The 23,683-nt window shown below is 28.2% G+C and overlaps 1 protein-coding gene across 1 annotated transcript in view; it reads right to left on the reverse strand.

The window, feature by feature from the left end:
• LOC142317728 (lachesin-like) overlaps positions 1-23,683 on the reverse strand; it is a 350,935-nt gene that overhangs the window by 250,120 nt on the left and 77,132 nt on the right. The window contains exon 2 of the mRNA XM_075354276.1: positions 7,728-7,935. Coding sequence (XP_075210391.1) covers positions 7,728-7,935 — 208 coding nt within the window. The remainder of the gene's footprint in view (positions 1-7,727; positions 7,936-23,683) is intronic.

A 23,683-nucleotide genomic window follows, 5' to 3' on the forward strand; every position in this document is an offset into this window, starting at 1 on the left:
GGTTCGAAAATTGTTATAACTCTGAAAGAGTGTATTACTTTGAAGAAAATAGATTTTTAAAAAACTCGACTAGAATGTTTGGAATAATAAAGATGTCAGTAGTATTTATTTCCAATGAGAGTAAGAGTAAAAGATTACCCCTACACGATAAAGCCTAATTTATTTAAAAATAATAATAAAAATTCACTATTATTTGTTAAAATGTATATTAAGAATTTAAAATTAAACAGAATCAAAATTTTATTGTGCGAGAATAAATAATTTGTTTTTCCAAAAAGATTCTCTGAAATATTATTTTTATTATATGGGTGTTTTCTTCTTTTTTTTTAATTTAATTGTATCATTTCAATTAATAGATAAGTTATTATATTCCAATAGGTGAAAGAAATCACACACATTATATTAAGTTTATTAGCTTGATTAAGAGAAGCAGAACTGAATAAAATACATAAATTAATTTATAAATCTTATGCAACTAAATAAATTTAAAAAAAAATAAAATTATAAAAAAATAATTATCATATCAAAGGTAGCAGAAGTCTGTAGGTGTAAGAGCTATAATAAATAGTATATCGAAAGTAATCCCTAGCATAATTTACAGAAGAATATACTTTTCTTTCTTTTTCCTGTTTAGCCTCCGGGAACTACCGTTCAGGTATTACTTCAGAGGATGAATAAGGATGATATGTATGAGTGAGAATGAAGTGTAGTCTTGTACAGTCTCAGTTCGACCATTCCTGAAATGTGTGATTAATTGAAACCCAACCACCAATGAACACCGGTTTCCACGATCTATATTCAAATTCGTATAAAAGTAAAGACTTGAACGCTAGAAATCTCGACTTCCAAATCAGCTGATACAGGAGAATATAATGTGTGGTGGAAGATGTACGAGAAAAAACAACACGTTTTGGCTCAAGTAGACAGTTTGTGAAAGGACAAACAGTCCAGCTCTCAACCGTAATTTAAGAAGCAGAAAGAAAAACCAGTTATATGCCTTATATATATATATATATATATATATATATATATATATATATAAAGTTGATTCAATGTAAAATGTGGAATAAATGTTAAACGTTTTACTAAAATGTAGGAAAAGTAGATGTATATGTAGATGAATACAAGAGTCAGGTATGTAAAGGTAGAAGAATCACGTGGTAAGACTAGAAAATGAAAAAATTAAGATCTGATTCAAAAAGGAGTAAGACGAGTACATTTTCTATTCCCATTTATTTTCAACTTGTATATACGAAAAGCAAAACAAGGGTTGATAAAAAATTTGGGAGGGGCGTAATTAACCAAGAAGAAAAACGTAACTGCATGTTTTATCAGCCAATAACATTTTTCTTTCTGATAAAACCAAAAATTACTACAAAAATTTCTGAATTTTCCTCTTTTCTAAGAGGAAAATACAGTTTAAAAATAAATTGTAATAAAACAATTAATTGCCGAGAAACGTGAAAAAAGGAGGGTAATGAGAAAATAAATACAATTTACATAGGTGAAGTATACATAGGTGAAATAGAAATAAAAAAAAAATAAAATAAAAATAGAAATAGGAAATAGGAAATAGGAAATAGGAAATAGGAAATAGGAAATAGGAAATAGAAATAGAAATGGAAATAGAAATTAAAAAAAAATTGTTTATAGAATAGTAAGAATACAGAAATATAAAAATATAGAGACCAAAAGCTGCAGGTTGGCTTAAACAATGACCGCTTGAATTGAAAAATAAGGTCTTTGAAAGTTTTTCTAAACGTATTAGTGTGGAGCGTAATGTTTGTTTATGGTAACAAAAATGACCAATAGGAAAAGAAAAAAGGAAAATTATATATATTTATATTGGAAATATAATGGGAAAAATTAGACAGATTGATGAAATATAACATGAAGTGTTCTTAAGAGTAGAAGAGGGAAGAAGTTTTTATAAGAATTTGTTAAAAGCAAATCTACAAAGTAAATTAGTAAATCATGTACTAAGAGATCGAAGTTTAGTTTATTTGATAATAGATGGTTGTGCAGAGCGTAAAAACGCTAGAAAAGGACAAAGATTAAAATTAATAAAAAAGAAATAAATAAAGATGTCGATGGAGTAATTACATTGAGGTTATAAAGTTCAAACAAATTTTTAGAAACACAAAAAGAAATGAATAGAGATTAGGTAGTCAAATGGTGAATGACTGAAAAAAGATCATTCCAAATTCTGTAGTCCTATGTTGAATCGTTCACAAATAAAACAAGAAGCGCGCCCTTACATATGGATGCAAGTGAAATATACATGCATGAGAAATTTTTAATCCAAACATATAAAACTTTTACAAGCCAAAATTTTAATAATTTGGATTCTAGCGACTTTAAAATATGAAGATAAGTAAAAAATGTGGAGGTATAGTTTTAATGACCAAATATAGTATTTTCCCCTCTCATAATCCCTAACATCCTGGTTCAAAGTAAGATTAATTCTGTAGGAAAAAGTACAGAACTAGTTAAAAAAACCCTTTGGATCCCAGAATAGTATTTAAGTTGTTGTCCTTTTAGTACACTTTTTTAATTACGTTCAGTTAAAAAATTATATCATTAGATATAATGAACTTTTATAAATGTAACAGCAAATTAAATCTATAAAATGTAACAAAATTTAAAATAGATTTAATTTATTTATTTAAATACCCTGTAGTACCATTTTAATTGGGTTATTACGACTTGGAACTTTATTTCTAGTATTTTAAAAACTATTGTGTAAAATGTTTTTTTTTAAATATTAAACTACCGTATATGTAATAACTTAATGTTTAAAATTATATATTTTTTTTAATTTAAGCAAAACAAAAGCAACTTACACATACACAGACATTCACGTTCTTAATTTATGCACTGAAGTTTGACGTAAATTGACAGAAGATTGAAACAAACTACCGTGGTGACACCAAAATATATTCATGAAATTTAGAGTTACGCAACTAATAATTTGTTACCATCTACCTAACATTATCCAGTAATCGAATCCCAAAAAAGCTCAGACTTCGTCTTGAAGTCGACAAAAACTAATTATGTTTTATTATCAAATCTACATACGATAAATAAACGGGAGAAAGAATATATAAACATAAAAATTATAAAAATTCATAATTTTAAATAAGGGACTGATGTTAAGGTGGCAAGGTAATCTCAACCAAAATTCTCCTTGATAGGTTACCGATGGAGAAGTCCGCATGTAAATTCTAAAAACAAAATAATTATTTAAGGCAACAATCATTTGTATTAAAATAAGTGGCTATTTACTCCATGACTGTCCAATAAAGGGGTGCATTTAGGGTGTATGTTTGTAAGTTTGTTCTACCCTATAAGCTCAACGGCTGAACATATTTACATGTATGACGCGCGTTGGGATTCTTAAGTTACCGGAAGTTTCATCGATTATATAAATATATACATGTTCAAATAAATTTAAAAAATTGTTAAAACAATATATAATTATATTATTAATAATTATAAATTACTATATACAAAATTTCCACCAGCACGTTCTTTAATTATCCTATATTAAAGAGAAATATTGGTCAGCAATGTTTTTTTTTTTTACAGTCTTGTTTTTTAATTTTTAATTATCTCTTCTTAACATAATTTACAGAACAACCGATAAATATCGAGTTATTAATTATTAGAGAACTATCACAAAAAACATAATTGAAAATATTTTGGTTAGTTGCTCCAAGAATTAGCTCATCATTTCCAAAATATTTGTAATACTAAAAATATTTCCCCCTGACATTTTACAGTTACAAAGTTTATAGTATTCTACTATAAATTATATTTTTATTGGCTTTTATCTACATATTTCTACAATAAAATGCTATGCACGTTTTATTACAGCAAACACATAAATCTACAATTTTATGGAGTGTTAATCTATATACAACACTGTTGTTAAGTAATATAAAATTAAATGTTTTGAATCGTTTTAATGCTAAATTTATTGACTAGTGACGATGAAACGCCGTATGAGATCTAGTATGTAGGGATTCTGAAGATATTTGATAAACTTTGCTTGTATAATTTTCCAAAATTGAAGATAGTAAATGATATAAAATAAGTTTGAAACAAATATCGATCTTGAAGTTATCCTTGAAAAGGTTTGGTCCGTAGAGAAGTGTCGAATTCTAATTATATTAGGTGATATTCAATATTGTATTTCACTCTCGTGTTAAACAACAATTTATAAAAATATTTACATTACAACTAGAAAAATATTTTCTGAGGCGTTTTAATAAATTACATTTTTTTTCATATAGCCTGTACTTTAATATGAAATTGTAATTTTTTTCAAATATCCAGTGTGAGAACATCATTTTAAGAACAGTATTAATAGGCGTATTTACATCAAACTCTCATGGTTGTATTTCTGAAGACGATCCAAAGATTATTAGATTAGTGTTTTTAAAAAAAATAATTTTATCAGATCCTCACAACACGTACAAATGGATCGCATTAAAATACAATTTCAAATGCGTAAGCGATGTCTTTTAAAATTGTCGGTTTTTAAAATTAAGTCTTATTAGAATAATATAGTAATTTGATCGTTGGACTAGCCGTTCTAGATTTAGCCAGAATATTTTTTATAACATGGTTAACAATATTTTAATTAGTATAATCAATTGTAATAATTAAAAATCCTTACTTTTGTCACTAATTACCTCCTGCACTAATAAGTAAATGTTGACTGTTTAATTCATAATTTTTTTTTCGCATCACGAAGCAAATATCATGTAGATGTAATACGGTTTATAAAATTATTTAATTTAAATTATTTCACTGAATAGCGAAATAACCAGAGTAATATTTAAAGAAATCAATTAAAATAGTGTTGAAGGTAAATGAAAAAACAATTGCATACATCAAATAGTGTTTTTTATAAGGCATATTCTGTTATTAAAAGTGAAATATCTGTTGGTTTTTATCTATTTGTTAAAAAAGTTACAGATCTCTTACATTATTTTTGTAAGTGATCCGAAGTTTTTGAAATATATACGGCAATTGATCAGGTTTCCAAATAATCATTAATCATGATACAAATAAACTCTACCCTGTTCTTTTGAAACGCATTTGCTAAGAAAATACCTGCAGGTGGTCCTTCGTTAAATAGCTATATCAATTAAACCACGTTGACTTTTGGCGTAACGTACACGCACCGATAAAGCTCTTGTTCAAATTTTTTAAATGGCTATTAGGAGGTAGGAGACATTCAATTCATGCGTATTAGTTTGGATTACTAATTACTGGTTAATTACTAATGAAAACTCAAGTCATTTTCATACTAAGTCCTGGTATGATTGCAGTAACTAAATGATATAGCAATTTACTGTTTCTTATTACAAGAAATAAAAAAATTAAATCTATTAAATAAATAAAACGTAAAACATTTTCATTTTATCGCAATTTAATTACCAATACTAAAGTAGTTTAGCAATATAAAAATAATTTATGATAGAAGTAAGTAATAAAAAGTTGAATTTTATGGTAGAGCTATTACTTCCTTCCCATGGATAATTATATATATATATATATATATATATATATATATATATATATATATATATATATATATTACATTAGATTATTATATAGATTATGTAGATTTATTATATACGTAATAAATCTACTTAACGTACGAAAGAATCAATAATTATTACATTCATCCTATTTTTCTCGATTAAAAAAAAATATTAAAAACTTCTGTATAATTTACCTTATTAAATTATTAAAGATTTTATAATGTATTCATTTCTCCGTAAGAAGTATAAACATTATAATTTATTAAATATAAAAATATTTTCTCATTAGATGTAAACTTGAAAATTCTTTACTTCTAGCATTTTTCGGAAAATTAATTGTTTGTTTCCAGGCGTTTATTTAAAATTTAAGAATTTAAATAATATAAAAAATTAACTACTCACAGTGAAAAAATTGTGAAAAATTTATATATTTTAACAGTTTCTCTAGATTTTTAATTATTTATATATACTGATTTATGTATTTGTAAACTATGAGATAAAAGATAAAATCTTGATTGATTTTTCTAGTCCTGCGGAATTATTTTAATTCATAGACGGTGATAGATAATGTAATTGTCCTTTTTAACAATAATAAAGAAAAAAATACCTTTTCTACGGTTGAATTTTTAACAAAATTGGTCGTACAAAAAAAATTCTCTGGCCTCCTAATTGGTTGAATAAAAATCTAAGATTGTGTATATCTTTTGTTAATTTATAAAAAATATTTAAAAAAACAACTTTACATATTTTATTTTATTTTTATCACTAGATGATTTATTTACCACTTTCTCGGATGTTTCGCAGGTCAGTATTGGGTCGTATATTCTACTCCGTCTTCACTGCGTCATTAGGTACGGACGAGACCATTACTGCATAGTTTGCCTATGAGACGGCAATCATGGCTATCGATGATGATCCAACTCAAGCCTCAGCTTGATTGCAATCGAGATCAGATCTTCTACCCGGATGGTTAACGAAATGGAAAATACAGGAGAATCAAATCAAGTAGACTCATTTGACACTCGCGATGAGAAGGGGTGATTGCCCAGGAATCTTTTAGATAGGGGTTTCATCCTACGAGCTGAGAATATTCGGTGTTTAGGTATTGACATAGAATGTCATTTAACATAGAAGGTTTATATTAAAGAAAAGAGGAAGCAGCTAAAATATAAAATTTAAGAAGCTGCACTGGTTTAAAGCTAGAAGTTCAGAATTGGCTGGATCTGACAAGTTACTATTGTAGAAAGTGATCCTAAAACCGATTTAGACATAACTTTACGATAATATAACTTTGGGGTACGGCAAGTACCAGCAATATATTCAGAGCTTCCAGAATAAATTTGCCAGATGCATAATGCATGCGCCATGGATGGTCCGGAATATCAAAATGCATGAGTACTTACGGTTACGGTAAGTTCGGAAAGAAGACAATTAGGTAACAAAGTACAAAATAAAACTTAATGACCACATGAACCATCAACCAGTAAACCTCTTGGACTGTATCGGAGAAGTTAGGCGGTTAAAGCGGCTACATGTATTAGACCTAGGAAAAATTTAATTAGAATTAGGTTTCTATTCTTGAGTTACGCATCATCTAAGTACTTATTTCTATGATTTTGGGTGTTTATGTTTCCGGTGACATTTGTTTTTTTACCTTGTGATTTTATTCATATTTGTTGAATTTTTATGAATTCTAGTAAGCACTAGAATTAATGTCTAGACATCTAAGCAGTTGTCTAGACTTTGTCACTGCATATGCTATCTTTGATTTAGTAATGACGTTTTTTTAGAATGTATTTAATTAAGCTGTATCAAGGAAATTCCTTTCCACTTGCTTATTGTGATGATATTTACTTACAATTTCTACCTACGAAACCGACTGTAAATATAATATAAGATAAAAAAAAAATTATATTATCAAGATTGTGCGTAGAAATATGATACATGAAATTTGAGCCGTTAGAAAGTTTCAGCTTGAACGTGATTAGAATCTGAAAAACCTTGTAAGTGATAGGTGAAGAAGTCATCACTATGTCGTAAGGTATAACCTGCAGCATGATTACCTATAGAATGATAATCTTGTATATAACTTATACAACACCTTATATAACTTATTATATAATCTTATATACCTTAGAGTAATAATTGAAAAGATTAAACGAATATACATACCGACAACTTCTAAGAAACCTAACTGGCTCTTCATAGGATCTGTGTTAATCTGGCACATGTACCAACCTCGATCTGATTCTCTGACATCCCTAATATGTAAATACCATGTGCGATGGTCACTGTGAGTTACTCCAATACGATGATTTTTTGTAATCACATGACCGTGTATTGTTAATATGGTTTGGGTATCCACTCTTAACCATGCTACCTGTAACAAAATATTAAATATTAGAAAAAGTAGTTATTTAGTTTTTATTTATAATTTAATATTAAGGTGCGATAATTTTTGTATAAAATCGTTTTTTATGGCCGATAAATAAATTTAATTAATTGTAGACTGCTAATGCACATCAAGATAAAGATAGAGATGTTAATGATGCATTTTATTATCTTCGTGTCTGGTTTACACTGATCGTTTGGCTTAACTTACGACACTGATGAGCTAATTTAGATTTTAGTTGACCTATGACAAGACAAAACTAACTCCTGCAGTTGGAATTAATAGTCTATATTCACGCAGTATAATCTCTATATATAATTATGTTGACAGTTTAACTTTATTTATTATTTCTAAAATTATAATAAAAGTTTTGATTTTAATTTCTTCAGAACTGATGAAATTTGAAAATTTCTTTGCATTATAATTTAAAATTTAATATTTTTATAAAAATAATTCTTTATGAAAAATCTTCTAAAAAATTCTTTCAACTTGGCCTAGGTAACCTGTTTTTTAATTAATGGTTAAAATAGTAAAATATTTGATGAATTATAAAACACGAGTTAAAAGTTTCATTCATTTTTTTCTCTCTTTCTTAAAAAAAACTTCTCTTTCTTTCTTTCTTCATTAAGTTCCATAAAGTAACATTGTAGGCAGGTGAATTACACTAGTTACCTACAATGAAAATATAACTAAAAAATTTCGTTATATCATAACATTATGTTTGTATATATACGTTGCGTAAGGAACGTACATGACTGAAAATTATCAAGTTTGATTTGTATTCAAATCAGTGAACTTCCGGATGAAGGCCAGAAGTGCTACTATTTCATCCATAAATTTAATTATTCTTGAATCAACGCGCTAGATTATCTTCCGATTTTCATAAGGGGAAATAACAAACTATTTTAAGTGTGGAAAAAAAATATTTCTATTATTCTTATTTGGAACATTTTTAGTAAAAAGAATATGTTACACTTAAAAGAATACGACTCCAACGCGTGGAATTAGCTTCCGCCACAAAATTACACATTACTTAAAAATTACTATTACGTAAATCTAAGCATATATTATAGCAAAGAATTTCAACAAAAAACAATATTGTAAAACTGATTTTATTTTAATTATTTATAATTTTTTTGGGGATAAATTTTAATTTTGTTGGCGATTAAACGAAAATCAATTTTAATTGTAAAATTGAATGTATAACATAATAAAGCAATACAAATAATATTTTTTTTTTTAAAAATATAACACAAAAAATAATCCTCGATTAAAAAGTTAAAAAAAAAAATTGGAAAAAATATTCTTCAAATTTTAATTTTAAAAGACGGGAAAACAAACTGTCTAAAAATTTACCTTTAATAAATTAATTTGATACTGATGTCAGTAATGTATTACAAAATGTTATTACTAAAAAAAAATTCTACGGCATTCTTACAAAATGTTTGAAAACATTTCTCTCAACTACTAAAACAAAAGGATACCTTCAAATAAGGTTTACGCTAGTTTTGAATTGTGATTAAAAAATGTGATAAATATTGTAAATATATAATACAGTGATTCCGGAGGAAAGAAAATAATTTGGGAACTTATTCTATACCTTTAAATAAGGAAAAGACTTACGTCCGAAAACGCTTTGTTATCAAGTTGTGGGTAGCGAAAAGTTTCGGCTGGATTTCAGTTCTCCCGGTGAAATCAGGTCATATTGAAATCTTTACGGAGTTATTTAACGTGTAAATATTTTTAATTCGTATTTTTTGTGATTTGAAAAATTAAATAGAGTAGGTGCCAGACTGTATCTCCCGTAGATTTAATGAAAAATAAAACAGGATAATTCGGTGCAAAAACACGTTTTTTTAATGGATAAAGTTCAATAACAGAGTTAAATGATTAATAAATGTGTAAATCTTATAACTTTCTTAGAACTTAATTCTGTGAAAACTTATGTAATAAATTCTATGAAAAACAAAAAACAAAAAACAAAAAACAAAAAAAAACAGATCAAAGTTTATTATTAAAATCAAAACAGAACTAACCTTAAAAAGAAATGTTTTGAATTTGTTAAAATTTAAAACAACTACTTTTAGTACAATAAATTCAAACCTTTGAAAAATTACGATAATTTTAATTTTATTTAAAAAAAATAGTCACTAGTTTATTCGGTATTAACTTACAGTAAACGTTCGACAATTCCACCATTGATATCGATGGACTTTTCAACTGGGTTTCCTTACATTTTCTGTAGTCAGCCTAATAATATCTTCGCGTTCCTTGATGAGGGCAGCAGCACTGGCAAGCGATCAATTCACTACGTGTGTCTACGGTTTGCTTGTACATCTCGCACTTTATTTGTCACCCCATAAACAATAACTTAAGGGGATAAGGTCCGGTGATCAGGGTAGCCAATTTACCGGCCTTCTACGGCCAAACCGTAGGATTATACACAATAATTATATTATAAAAATTTAGGGTACAACAAACACAAAAACACTACATAACCTGATTCTCAAAAATTATTAAACACAACCAATATTATGTCAGAAAGAAGTAAACAAGTAAAGTCTAACATTTATTATTATCATCATGTAAACACAATTTTATGAAAACAGCAAATAGTATTCAAATTAATTTCAAAGTACAAATTTAGAATTACCACCTAATCTTCCAAATGTCTAAATTTATTGTACGAAAAACAGCTGTATTTAATCTCTTTAAATTCATAACTTTAAAACCCCCCAAAAAACTGAAGCTAAAAAGGAAATGAATGCAACGTTTTACGGTAGGAAATCAAGCTTGCGCTTTTTTTTAGTTTATTTTTTATATATATATTTATTTTTGTGAGGCTCTTCTAGTTTGGATCTAAAGTTTTCATATTACACATACTTAGTGTCGTCTATCCGTCACTTTAAGTTTTAGGTTTCCCGTTTGTTTAGTTTTTTTTTGTTCTCTTAAGTTTTTCTGTATGCCGTTTTTAATAATAAAAAAATTTTTTGGGGTTTTTATAGACATTCTTAAATCATACTTTCCAGAATTAAATTGTCAAATTTTTATAATTAAATTTATGAATTTATTAGTTATTTAAGAAAGTTATTGTACTTCATACATAAAAGACGGGCTTTATGTTCCCGAAGTATTCTGTTTTACGTTAGATATCATGAAAGTTACGGGAGTTAGGTTGTGGTACCTACTTTATTCCAATTTTCAAAAACATAAGAAATCAACAAGTTTATCCATTATGTAACTCCATAAAAAATTTCAGTATGACCTCATCTCACCAGAGGAATTATAATCCGGGAGAAATTTTTCGCTAACCGTAACTCGATAGCAAAGCGTTTTCGGTCATTTGTTTGTATGAACTTTTTCTCGTATTTCAAGCTGTAGAATGAGTTCACAAATTATTTTCCTTTCCTTCTGAATCATTCTGTATATATATATATATATATAGAGAGAGAGCAAATAAAGGAATATATTGAAATAATTATTTTGAAAATTTATTACTCTGTTAGTTAGAAAATAAAAAAAGTAGTTGAGTAAATATTATTTAAATACAGACTTCTGTATAAAAAAACATCATTTACGAAATGAAAACCTTTAACAGTTTTATTTATTGCTATGATAATTGCTGACTATTTTTTTTTTGCACATGTAAACTGATATTTTTTCCAGAGGTAAGTTATTTTTTCTATATTTTTTATATTTTTTTTATTAAACTAGTGTTTTTTAATTTTATTTTATATATATATATATATATATTTTTTTTTTTTTTTCTTTTTTTTATGAGGCTCTTTTAGTTTGAATCTGAAGTTTTAATATTTTATACATATTTAGTTTCGTCTAGCCGTTAGAGTTATAATATAATTAACTGAGAGTAATATAATTAACTTTAAGTATTTAATGTTTTTTACGAAAATTAATATTTAATTAAAACAAAGTAATACAAATAAAATAATTTTTTTTATCAATCTCTAAATAAAAGTAAAACTTATTCATTTCAATAAAAGTAAAAATAACGGAAAATTAAAAAAGCTGAATATAAAAACATTTAAAATATATACATACAGAATTTTTTCTTTTTTCTTTTGATAATTATTTAGAGCTTCTGTCCGTCATTGGCTTTATTTAATACCTATATGGATAAGCATTTCAGATATCACAGGCCAATATTTATTCAGAATTTGATTAACCCTGAATTTGCAAGTCAATTAGGTTTTATGATGATTCAAAAAAATCAAAAATCATAAAATAAATTAAATGCAAAAATAAACAAAACATGCGTAGATTCTTCCCTAAATCTTTCAATGAGTCGACGAATAAATATAAATAATAATAAATAATTCCATCAAAATTCTAGTCATTTCCTGTTTACCTCCATTCTATTCCCTTACATTGCGTGTGTTTTAAACATCATTGTTTCCTTTGAATGTACCAAACATTAGTACCATTTTCCTGTAAATATTTTTAATGTCCTATTAAAATAATTTGTCTGCACAAATAGTATACAGTAAAAAGAAAAAAAAATTTTTGCCGCTTTTTTAAGAAGGAACTCCTTATCCACGGCTTCCATTTAGCAAGAAATAATTTAAAATAACTTTTGAAATAATGTTTTCTTTTTGTCTTCAGACATTTGATTGGTTTGATGCAGCTCTCCCAAGATTTTCTACACACTGCCGGTCGTTTCATTTCGGTATACCCCCTACATCATACATCCCTAATAATTTGTTTTACATATTCCAAACGTTGCCTGCCTGCACAATTTTTTCCTTCTACCTGTTTCTCCAATATTAAAGCGACTATTCCAGGATGCCTTATTATGTATTTTCCCTATAATTTGTCTCTTCATTTAACTATATTTTTCCGAATGCTTCTTTCTTCATCAATTTGCCGCAGCATCTCTTCATTTGTCACTTTATCCACCCATCAGATTTTTAACATTCTCCAATAGCACCGCATTTCAAAAGCTTCTACTCCTTTTTTCTCAGGTACTCCGATCGCCCAAGTTTCACTTCCATATAAAGCTACGCTTCAAACATATATTTTCAAAAATGTTTTCCTGATATTTAAATAAATTTTTGATGTAAACAAATTATATTTATGACTGAAAGCTAGTTTCGCCTGTGCTATTCGGCATTTTATATCGCTCCTGCTTCGTCCATCTTTAGTAATTCTACTTCCCAAATAACAAAATTCTTCTATCTCCATAACATTTTCTCTTCCTTTCTTTTTTTATATTCAGTGGTCAGTCATATGATTTTTACTACAGTTTAAATAACGTAAAAATTTGTAAAAAAAATACGCTAAACAAAACTGATCCAATAACTTTAGGTTATGTCTTAATTCAATCTTTTAACATTCCATCTGTTTACTATTTATACGTAGTTATAGTCTGATACATGTTTTATTTTTATGAAATTTTAGCTTTTCTTGTAATTAGAAAGAAGGACATATGTGGAACGTTATTTCATAAAGTTTTTCATTTTGAACTGGTTCCCGCTAAAGCTATTGGGAAAAACGCTTACTTTAACCCTCATTTATTATTGAACCAGCCTCGGATCAGTGCTTTTTTTAAACTTCCTTTGTAAATATTATATTTTTTATATAGTACATTCAAGTACATTGAAGGCATCTTCTAAGCAGTCATCAGTCTACGATGCTTAGTGTCCCTGAAAGTAGTGTTTATGGTAATTCTAATACGGTAAGGTTGTTTTTCTGGCTAAATTAAAACAAAGTTTAAAATCGATAACTTTTCTGGTTTTACTTTTAATGTTGACATTATGAAAAAAATTTCGTTGTAGAGCTTAATATTTTAAACTTATTACACGATAACCAATATCTGTAAAATTACTCGTGCAAGCATATTTAATGTTTTCATTTACAAAAAGTAACTTAACTTCTAGATAAAAATTAGAAATGTAAAAGCAAATGTTTGAGAACAGATTTTGATGACAAAACCAACCTATCCAATATGAAACAACCTATAATTTTTTCGCAAAAGATTACAAAAATATTATTTGTGTATTGCATAATAATGAACGGTGCCAAAGTTAGCTGTTATTGATCATTTTAAGAATATTTTTAAAAAACAAAAACTCCATTTTGTCTCAATCATAAGGCACAATTTAGTAACCACCTTGCCGATCAAAAACAATTTAATATGAAATTAAATTGTTTTTAATACCATTTGAATGCTTGAACTTTAGTTTTATATTTTAAATTATTTAATTAATTGAGAAAATCAGACCATATATTTCTTCTCTGCAGGTAGCTCATAAAATTTTTAGAATAGGGAACACCAAGTTAATAAATAAGAATTGAATGTTGCTTTGATGTTGGATTTAGTATCATTATATTCCATATTATAACAGAATTAATCTTAGTCTCGACATGTATTTAATATTTAGAAATTTACATATAATTGTTTCACCTAGTATAAGAAATAATAACGGTTTTGAAGGTTCGTAAACTTTCTCTAGATTACATTTTAAATTCATATTTAAACACAATTTTTTATTTTTTGCTCTGGAAATTCAGGCCGTTCTTGTGGTTAATTCACTTTATTTATGGGAAACCAGAACAATCCTGTTTGAAGAGAATAAAAGCCAAGAAAATATATGTATTCAAGACTAAACGTACAACTGTATTTTAAGACTAAAATATCTTAGTTCCAGATCATTTATAGGCAAATAATTAGATATTTGCGTTTTAAGAGTTTCAAAATGAAACTTAACATGTATGTTGAATACACAAGATATATTTAACATACATTTTTAATACAAAAATATACGCTATTTAATAACATATAAAAAAATGTTTTTTTCTTTTAAATTTATTTTAATGTAGTTCACCGATTTTGCCTTAGGGAATTCAATTTTTCTTTAATAGACACGGTAAATTTAGTAAAAATATTTTTCATAATATTCGATTAAACAGATATATAATAATTATATTCTTCATTAGTAAATAAATTAGCTAAAAAATTAAACACTAATTATAATAACCTTTTATTTATGAATAGTAGTTTTTTATTTATATAATAGTTTCACCTTACCTACAATCTTTAATAGTATGTTCGAGCGCATTCGGATTAGTAATCCATCCACAGAAATATTCATGTGTTATAATTATAATTATTTACCTGACATATCATTAATTATACTAACTTGAATTTTAAAAACAAAAATTGTAAATATAAAAATTGATTGTGAAAAGGTATCGGCGGTCAATTTGAACGGAAGTTGTTATGTTCATAATTTTGTTTTAAAAATTCAATTTAGTTTAATTAATGATATGTGAGATAAATAATATAATTATAACATATCACTGTTCCTGGGGATAGATTGATATAATCCGAAAACATTCTAACATATTTTTAAAGATTGTAGGTAAGTTGAAACTATTATATAAATAGATTTATATCAATACCAACTGGCCATGATTAATAAAATTAATTTAAATAATATTTTTTACATAAGTAATCATCTAAAATAATTACTATGTAATTGAATAAATACATGACTTTAATATGATGTAAAAATTAACCTTTACATTAAATTTTAAGGTGTTTAGTTACGTACTTAAATTAAATGATATTTAACTATAAATAAATTTAAATTTAAGAATACATTTTTAGTATTCTTAAATTTTAAACAACTACAATTAAGTAATTAATTTAAAATATTATGAATTGAAATTAAATTATAATAATAAAAACATACATTGGTGTAAATAAATCTCTTTTTCAGTTTTTAATGTATAATTAATTATCTACTGGAGAATGATACTAATTTTATAACAAGTTTATTACTGTACTTCTAATAAAGTTACCTTTGCTTTTTTTGTATAATCGTATTAAATATAATAATTTAAATAAACGTTTTGACCATCCCTGAATCTATTTTGACTAGTTTCGACTTGACGTATGTATCTCGCAAAAATCAAAAACGATTAGCTGTAGGATGTTGAAAGTTTGTTTTTTTCTTGAATTTTTATGGGCATCGACTGCTAGGGTCATTACCCCTCGTCACATTTTTTTAAAGAAATTCGGATCACCATCAGGATCGTCATATGTAAGGGTGTAAAGGGCCCTTACATTTTATTTAAAAGCACAAACTACACAGAACATTAAAACACAAATAACAAAGACAAGCACAACACTTACGGGGCGTAAAGGGCCCCGATATTAAAATTTGAGTTAAGGTTCTCAAAAAACCATGAAATTAAAAATACAAGTTAGCAATACCATTATCTTCTTCTACCTGTCTCGATTATTTGTTAATTTTAGCAACCTCGGGGCGATCAGAACCGCCGTTAAGCAGAATATCAGTCGCGCCAGGATGCCGTGGCAGTTGACTCTCCATATAAACAGGCTACAGGCATGCATTGCGTCCACCCATAGCCTCGCGCCCTCAGTCCACCCTTGAGGGTCCCGATGCCATGATTGGACACACCCCGACTCACTGCTCTTGAATGCAGACAAGCCAGGGTGGCCTAGGCAAGAGGGCTACCTTCCGTCACTATACGTGCCACGCTTCGAGACTCCCATATATGAATGAAACTACCTCTTACAGGCTCTTTAACACATCTTTAAAATTTCCATTTTTATAGACTTTAAAGAAGTCCACTGGCGTGTAAATATGCAACTACTTTTCTTTCATTTCCATTAGTTAAATCAGCAGTAATATCATTTCTTAGACGAAACCTCTTTCTGAAGTCCTCATATATTGTACACTCTTCTATTAGATGCTTAATTGTAAGTGTTTTATTGCAAACACCGCACATTGGTCTCTCATCGCCGGTTAACAAATATGAATTTGTTAATCGCATGTGACTGATTCTAAGTCTGGTCACAGTTACATGTTCTCGGCAAGTCAACTTCACGTCACTTTTCCATTTATATGGAGAAGTTTTTACTGAGTTTAATTTTGTATTTAAATTCCTCCATTCAGTATTCCACTTGTTTTTTACTACGTTAGTTAGACAATTTTTAACATCTGCCACTCTTACAGGAAATGCATCTAAATCATCGCAGACTGTTGCCTTTCTGGCAGCTTCGTCTGCGCTCTCATTACCTGTAATACCACTATGCCCTGGAGTCCAAACAAATATGTATCGCTGTCCTCGTTGATTTAAAACGTATAAAATGGACAGGATGTTTGAAATTAAGATGTCCTTAATGTTTTTGTTCCGAATTGCAACAAGGGCACTTAGAGAATCGGAACAAATTAACACACTCTTTCTTCTTATCCTGAAGGATCTCGCTGAGACGGACTTGACATTCTGGTTTGGCGTCCGTTTTCTTCTCTACAGGAGCAACTTTCATTTTTATAGATTTATCTTCAGCAGGCTATACCACTATCTTTGGCTTAACAAATTCTTTGCTGCTGAAAGGCTTCATCTTATTTTCGATGTTCCTTTGAATCATGTTAGCCAAAGTAGGCGCAAGTTTTTTTATAATTTGTGTCTCATCTACAGCAATTGGAGAAGGAGCAGGAACAGCAGCCGTAGCCTGAGCATAGGTTGTTGTTGCTCTAGGTCTGCGGGCATTTACAATATTCTTTGCTTCGAAGTAGCTGACCTTTTGCAGGGTTTTTACTTCCTGCACAGCTACCTCGTCTTTGTATACAGTATTCCTGGATCTACAGGAATGCTGTCGTTTGCAATTGATACAAGTAGGAGGCTCCTTACTTGGCTCTCCTTCATGTATTTCGTCACCGCATACGCATATTTCGGTCTCTCAACCTAGCAGCGGTGTGGCCAAAGCGTTGACACTTAAAACATCGCATTGGTTGCGGGACAAATGCTCGCACGTCTAATCGATGTATGCCCGCTCTTATCTTCTCCGGCAAATTTGGCCGGTTAAAAGTAAGTACATGAGAGGCTTAAGGTAGGACTTCGCCATCCCTTCCCATGTTCAACCTCCGACACTCTAGTACTCCTTGCGGTGCTAATTCTTCCACAATATCCTGCTCCGTGCAGTTAAGAAGATCCCGACAGACCACAACACCCCTTGAAGTTTTGAGTGTGGGGATCGACGCGTACAGCAAAATCTCCTATATTTTGGAGCCCTAGGATCTTCTGAGACTGTGCATCATTCAAAGTCTCCACATGAAGTCCAGTAAACGTTTTTCTTATTTTGTTTGTTTTTAGGACTGTTGTAAAATCTAGTTTTGCACTTCCCCGTTGATTGAAATCGACTGAACCAAAACTGTCCAAAAAAGCCAAAATTTCCAAAAACATTTGAATTTTGACTTTTTCTTAACTGCAGTATTAAGACTTCATTGATACCTATTCAACGATGTATTATAAGTAAGGCTTCTTTTCATTAGTTCGAGATTTATAACCAAATGAAATAGTAATTAATGTAATATTTGGATCTTGCAAAGTGAAGGCACGTCGGTTCGAATCAGACTACATCTCCTTCTTATTTACCTTATTTTTTTAAAATTTTAAATATATTGATTTATTAATAATTATTAACTTCTGATTGTAAAAAAAATTATACGATGTATAATAATTCAATAATAACAATAAAAAGAGAATTATGAAAAAATATCAGATATTAAGTATAAAAATAATGATATAAAAAATATCAAATAAAGTTATTAATGAAATAAAATTTTATGTACTTCTAATTAAAAAAAAAAAATGTGTATATGTAATTTAACCGGCGTACAAGGAAGTCATGTGATATCCACATCAGTTGTTTTATTTTGTGTTCAACTGTGATAAAATTATTACTGAGTTGGTCTGTATTTTTTATGGTTTTTAATAAAAGTAATTATTAAAAAATATCAGACTTAATTAAAATTGTTTATTAAATATTTTAAACGAGTTAGTTACACGTTTTATTCTATTTTAAGTTTATATTATTTGTTAAACTATTTAAGCAAATGGTTTATCTATATAAAGTTTATGTACGTAGAGAGTAATATTTATGTCCTTTTCTTTTTTATACAGACATATAATTTTATCCCGATCGTGATGAAATTTGCAAATTAATGATATTTGCACATTTAACATTTGAACAAGAGAAAAATTGTTCCATGAAAACATTTCATTTTGAAAAAACTACCCCCACTCCATTTTCACTTTTTCAGTGTAACTCCAACCAACCTCAAATTTTGTCATTAAGTGTACAAACTTTTAGCTAAAAAATAAAGTCGTTAATATGAAAACGGATGATTAATAAAAAAAAAAACATTTTCAAATAGTACGACAATTAAAAGTGGAAAAAATAATAATACTAGGAGAATAATATGTTGGAAAATTAATAATTTCGGAAATTTTTGCATTGGAACTTTTCACTTCGTTTCCTTCATACCTATTGAAATGCCAACGAAGAAAAGAAAGAGTATTGCTTAGATAACTCTTGGAGCTAAAAAAAGAAAGCCATCCGTGCGACGGAACACCTGAACAATGGGAGCTTCGTTTACAGGCAATATTGTTACAAGTACAAGTATGAAGGCACGGGTAGGAGCTAGTATTTATATATATATATATTTATATACGCATATCAAAATGATGACATCACCGTATAAGCTTGAAGCTTATGCGTGGGATATGAAGACGAAATTTTGTAGCGTATAAAAATTTCATACATGACCGGGATTCGAAATCGGTACCTCCGGATGAAAACCCGAGTTGCTACCTCTCTCCCTCGGAGATCGGCATATATTTATTTAACTTCTGAAAGTTTTCAGTGCACTTTTTTTTAAATTATAAAGCCAGGTAAGCTGTGGGATTTATTGTTCATAGAATTAATATACCTGCAGCTTTTTTCGTCTGCAGTTCGCCATGATGGATATTATTAAAAAATCGAGCCTGATATGAAAATTTTACTGTAAACGGAAAGATGACTATCAAACAATCTTGTGATTTTCTAAAATGGATTTTGTTGTCTTTTCAATATATCTACATATATTATTGTAGAACTCAATACCAAATAGAGAAGCAATAGTATTAATATAAATTATTTGGCCGAACTTCGAATTATAAATCACTTGCGTGGGAATTCTGGCGTTATCCATCTGGGTCTTCAATATTTAATCTAAAGAATAACACGAGATGGCATTTTTATGGCAATGAATATAAATCATAGAGTAATAATTTAGTTAGGAAATTATTTATATTTTTAAATTGTTGGGGTTTCCGTTAAACCATAAGTGTCACCAGCACGTTATAATATCTTTAAAATGGAATTTTTCCTTCTACTCCCTTACTTCTTATTCTATTATAAAAATATGAAAAGCAATTTAGGTAGATTATATACATGTTCTCTTGTATAATTATTATTTATTTATAATTTTTACTCGCATAGATAAAATTAAAAATGGAAATAAATTTCTATCAAACATTTAATTTTATAATAAATTAACCAGGAAAAATTGTAGATTATGAACGATATTTACGACAACGTTATGGAACAAGTAAATAAAAATGAAGTAAAACTGAATTACTACTTAAGTTATTTTTATTGATATTATGGGTAGAAGAATATGGTCGAGTAAATATTTATTTCAGGTTATACAGTAAACTACATAACAGAAGAAATGAGACAAGTTCATGCAACGAGATATAATGCACAATCTTAGTAACACTAGTGCATTTGCTGGGTACTAGTTTACTGTAAAAAAGGAGTGAGAGCGAATAATTTAAGGAAGAGTTGGCGGGGGGGAGAGAATCGAGAATCGTACTGCAACTGCCTGCTATGCTTAAAAGTAGTATTCGGAGAGAACAGAGCAACAAAACAACATTGGAAGGGGGTCATCGCGTGTTACTGAGCAATTTTCTACCTCCACAGTTATTTATGTAACTCCGAAGGGATTCAAACACACAAAAATGGGAATAAACTTCATACGTATCGCTTGGATTTAGCACCTGAAATTCATTTTATTTCTTAAAATATTATAAATAATCTAAACAAACGTAAATGAAAGAAAACGAAAACTTTTTTGAGTTTCGATTATATTTACTAAAAATAAGTCTAACAGTATTTTATTGAACAAATAATTACTGCTAAAATACATGCAGAATTTAAATTTAAATTCTATTTTAATATGTTACGTAAAATTGTGTAAGAATGTTTGTTTTGTGTAGTGTATATGTAAATTATGTTGTAGAATAAATCGTAAGTTTCTTTTGTCTATCATTTTCAGCGAAAAAAGTGAAACTCCAATAAAACAAAAAGTATGTGTAATATAAAAAAAAAAAAAATTTGTTATTTGAAGATTATATTACGTTCGAAAAGCAATATCATTCATTCGGCCTTCAGGGCTTTGCTAGCGATAGCCAAGTATACAACAAAATTTTGCGTGATTCATTCGCACAATCAGCTTGAATTCCACTAATAACGTTTCAAATATTTGCTTTCAAGTCATAAATCATTTGTGGTTTGTTGCTATAAACTTGTGATTTAACATAACTCCAGAGATAAAACTAAAGAAATCAAATCACATGAACTTAGTCTCCACTTTATATTACCACCCCCTGAAATTATTGAATCACCAAAAGTTTGACGCAATACTTGAGTTGTTTAGCAACTGTGTGATATGTGGTACCACCGTGTTGAAACGAAATGGAAATAAAAATTGTGTAAATCAAAAGATTACGAGTCAAAGCTCAATATCGTTCATCATTTACTGTAACAGCACCTCCTTTCTCATTTTGGAATAAAAATGGCTAAATGATGCCACTAACCTGTAATCCACCACAAAAAAGCAGTGATTTATTCGGATGTAATGGTCACAGTTGAATCATTTGTAGGTTGGAATCATCAAAGATACGGCAATTTTACTTGTTTACAAAGTTATCAAGCCAAAAATTAATCTCATCTGAAAAGGTAATTATTTGATGACAATTTTGGATCCACTTTGAGCTACTCTAAAATCCAATCAGTAAAACGTTAACGTAAAAAATGGTACAATAGGTTTAATTCTTGAGTTAATTGAATTTTTATGAATGTAGACAAAAATCTTGACGCAAAATTCTTCATGCTTTTGAAGAAAGGCTCAATTCTTGTGAATAATGAAAAATCGATCATTTCAGTTTTCAAGAACACTTGCATTTATAGCAGCAATATTCTCTTGACTACTTGCATTCCGTTTGTGAATTGGTGTACAACCACCAAGTAGGAAAAGTTTTATTCGAATTTTTTAAAGGGAATTTGGTTTTTATTTGACCAATACACACCACAAATATTGCAAAGCACAAGATACGTAGCTGTAACCGATTCCATATTTCGATAATACATTTTTATCATTTGTAAATGTTATTGAAACGTGCAGCGGTCCATGTTGATTTGTCATAAACTACTGAAAAAAATGACTTTGTAAAATTATAAAAAAATCAACGTTGCTACCACAATCTGTACATTTTTTGCGCTCAATTTGATAGACCAAAACAATATGACCATAACAATTTTATTTAATAATAAACCCGTAATTAGGTATATCCATTCCTTATAAAATGACGTACTTCTAGTCTGCATGATTTTTAATGTTACTCTGGATATATTTAGCAAAAATTTCAAACTTAAAACTTAATTAGTTACCAACTACAAGATTGCGGATGGCACGGAAACAAATTTAGTAATAATACAATTTAATGATTATTATTACGGATTGCCCTTAAATTAAATATTTCAATAAATTAATCATTCTGAACTTTATTACATGGGATCAACAAAAACCTTGATCAGTGGTAAAAAATATAAAATTACGAAACGACAAAAAAAGTTTTATTATGAATAGCCATTATCCGTACGTAACAATTAATCACCAACACAATCAAAAGTAGATCATCCGCTAATCATTTTAAACGTATATGCACGAGAAAACAGCTCATAGTAGCTTCTTCATCTTTCCCTCAAAACTTTCTGGATTCTGATTCCCATTCATAAGCCACTAGCTTTTTTAGGTATTCAACTAAAAAAAAAATTCTAATAATCAAATATGTTGTGTTTTAGGTAAAAATATAAAATAAAAGTGGTAACACCAGTTAATTTAAATTTAAATAATTCTAAATAATAGTTTTTAATTAGATAATTTCGAATATTTTACGTGATCTTTTTGCGAGTATAAGATAAATTTAAATTATTTAACAATTAATGCTTTTAAAATTTTTATTTTTTATCAGATTTTATTTCTTGTTCACGGAATTTCACATATATTTATTATTAAATAAAAATATTTTATTTATTTTTATTTAATGGTGTAGATTCCTTTTTCTTTTTCAGTTATAATATTGTGCTTTCATGCTAATGATGAAACCTTAATGGTTTACCTTAATTCTTTCAGACAAACTGCAATTCAAACTGCAATTCTTCTTATTTTTTTAACTTTGTAATAAATATTGATCGTTCATAATGTAATCAATAGAATATTTGCTTTTAATTAAATTGTAATCTGAATAAACCATTTATGGATTGCCTTCTTCAATAGACTGTGTTTACTGAACCGCATTTGCCAATCAAAATGCAGATTATATCATAATAGTTACTGGCTGAAATAAAAATATCATTAATTTTAGAAGAAGCAACTGTGACTATTTATAGTCGTATCTCAGAGGTTCCCAATCATAAAAAATAGAGCAAAATAAAAAATACTCCCAAAATAAGTTCCCTAAATCTAAAACCTATTCAATAAATTTTAAATAAATATAATAAACTTTTAAAAAAAATCTGCATTTCAGTCCAGAGTCTATAATTTAAAAAACATTTATTCATATTTGATATTTCTAAATT

The sequence above is a fragment of the Lycorma delicatula genome, chromosome 1 (genome assembly GCF_047948215.1).
Source record: "Lycorma delicatula isolate Av1 chromosome 1, ASM4794821v1, whole genome shotgun sequence".
NCBI lineage: Eukaryota > Metazoa > Arthropoda > Insecta > Hemiptera > Fulgoridae > Lycorma > Lycorma delicatula.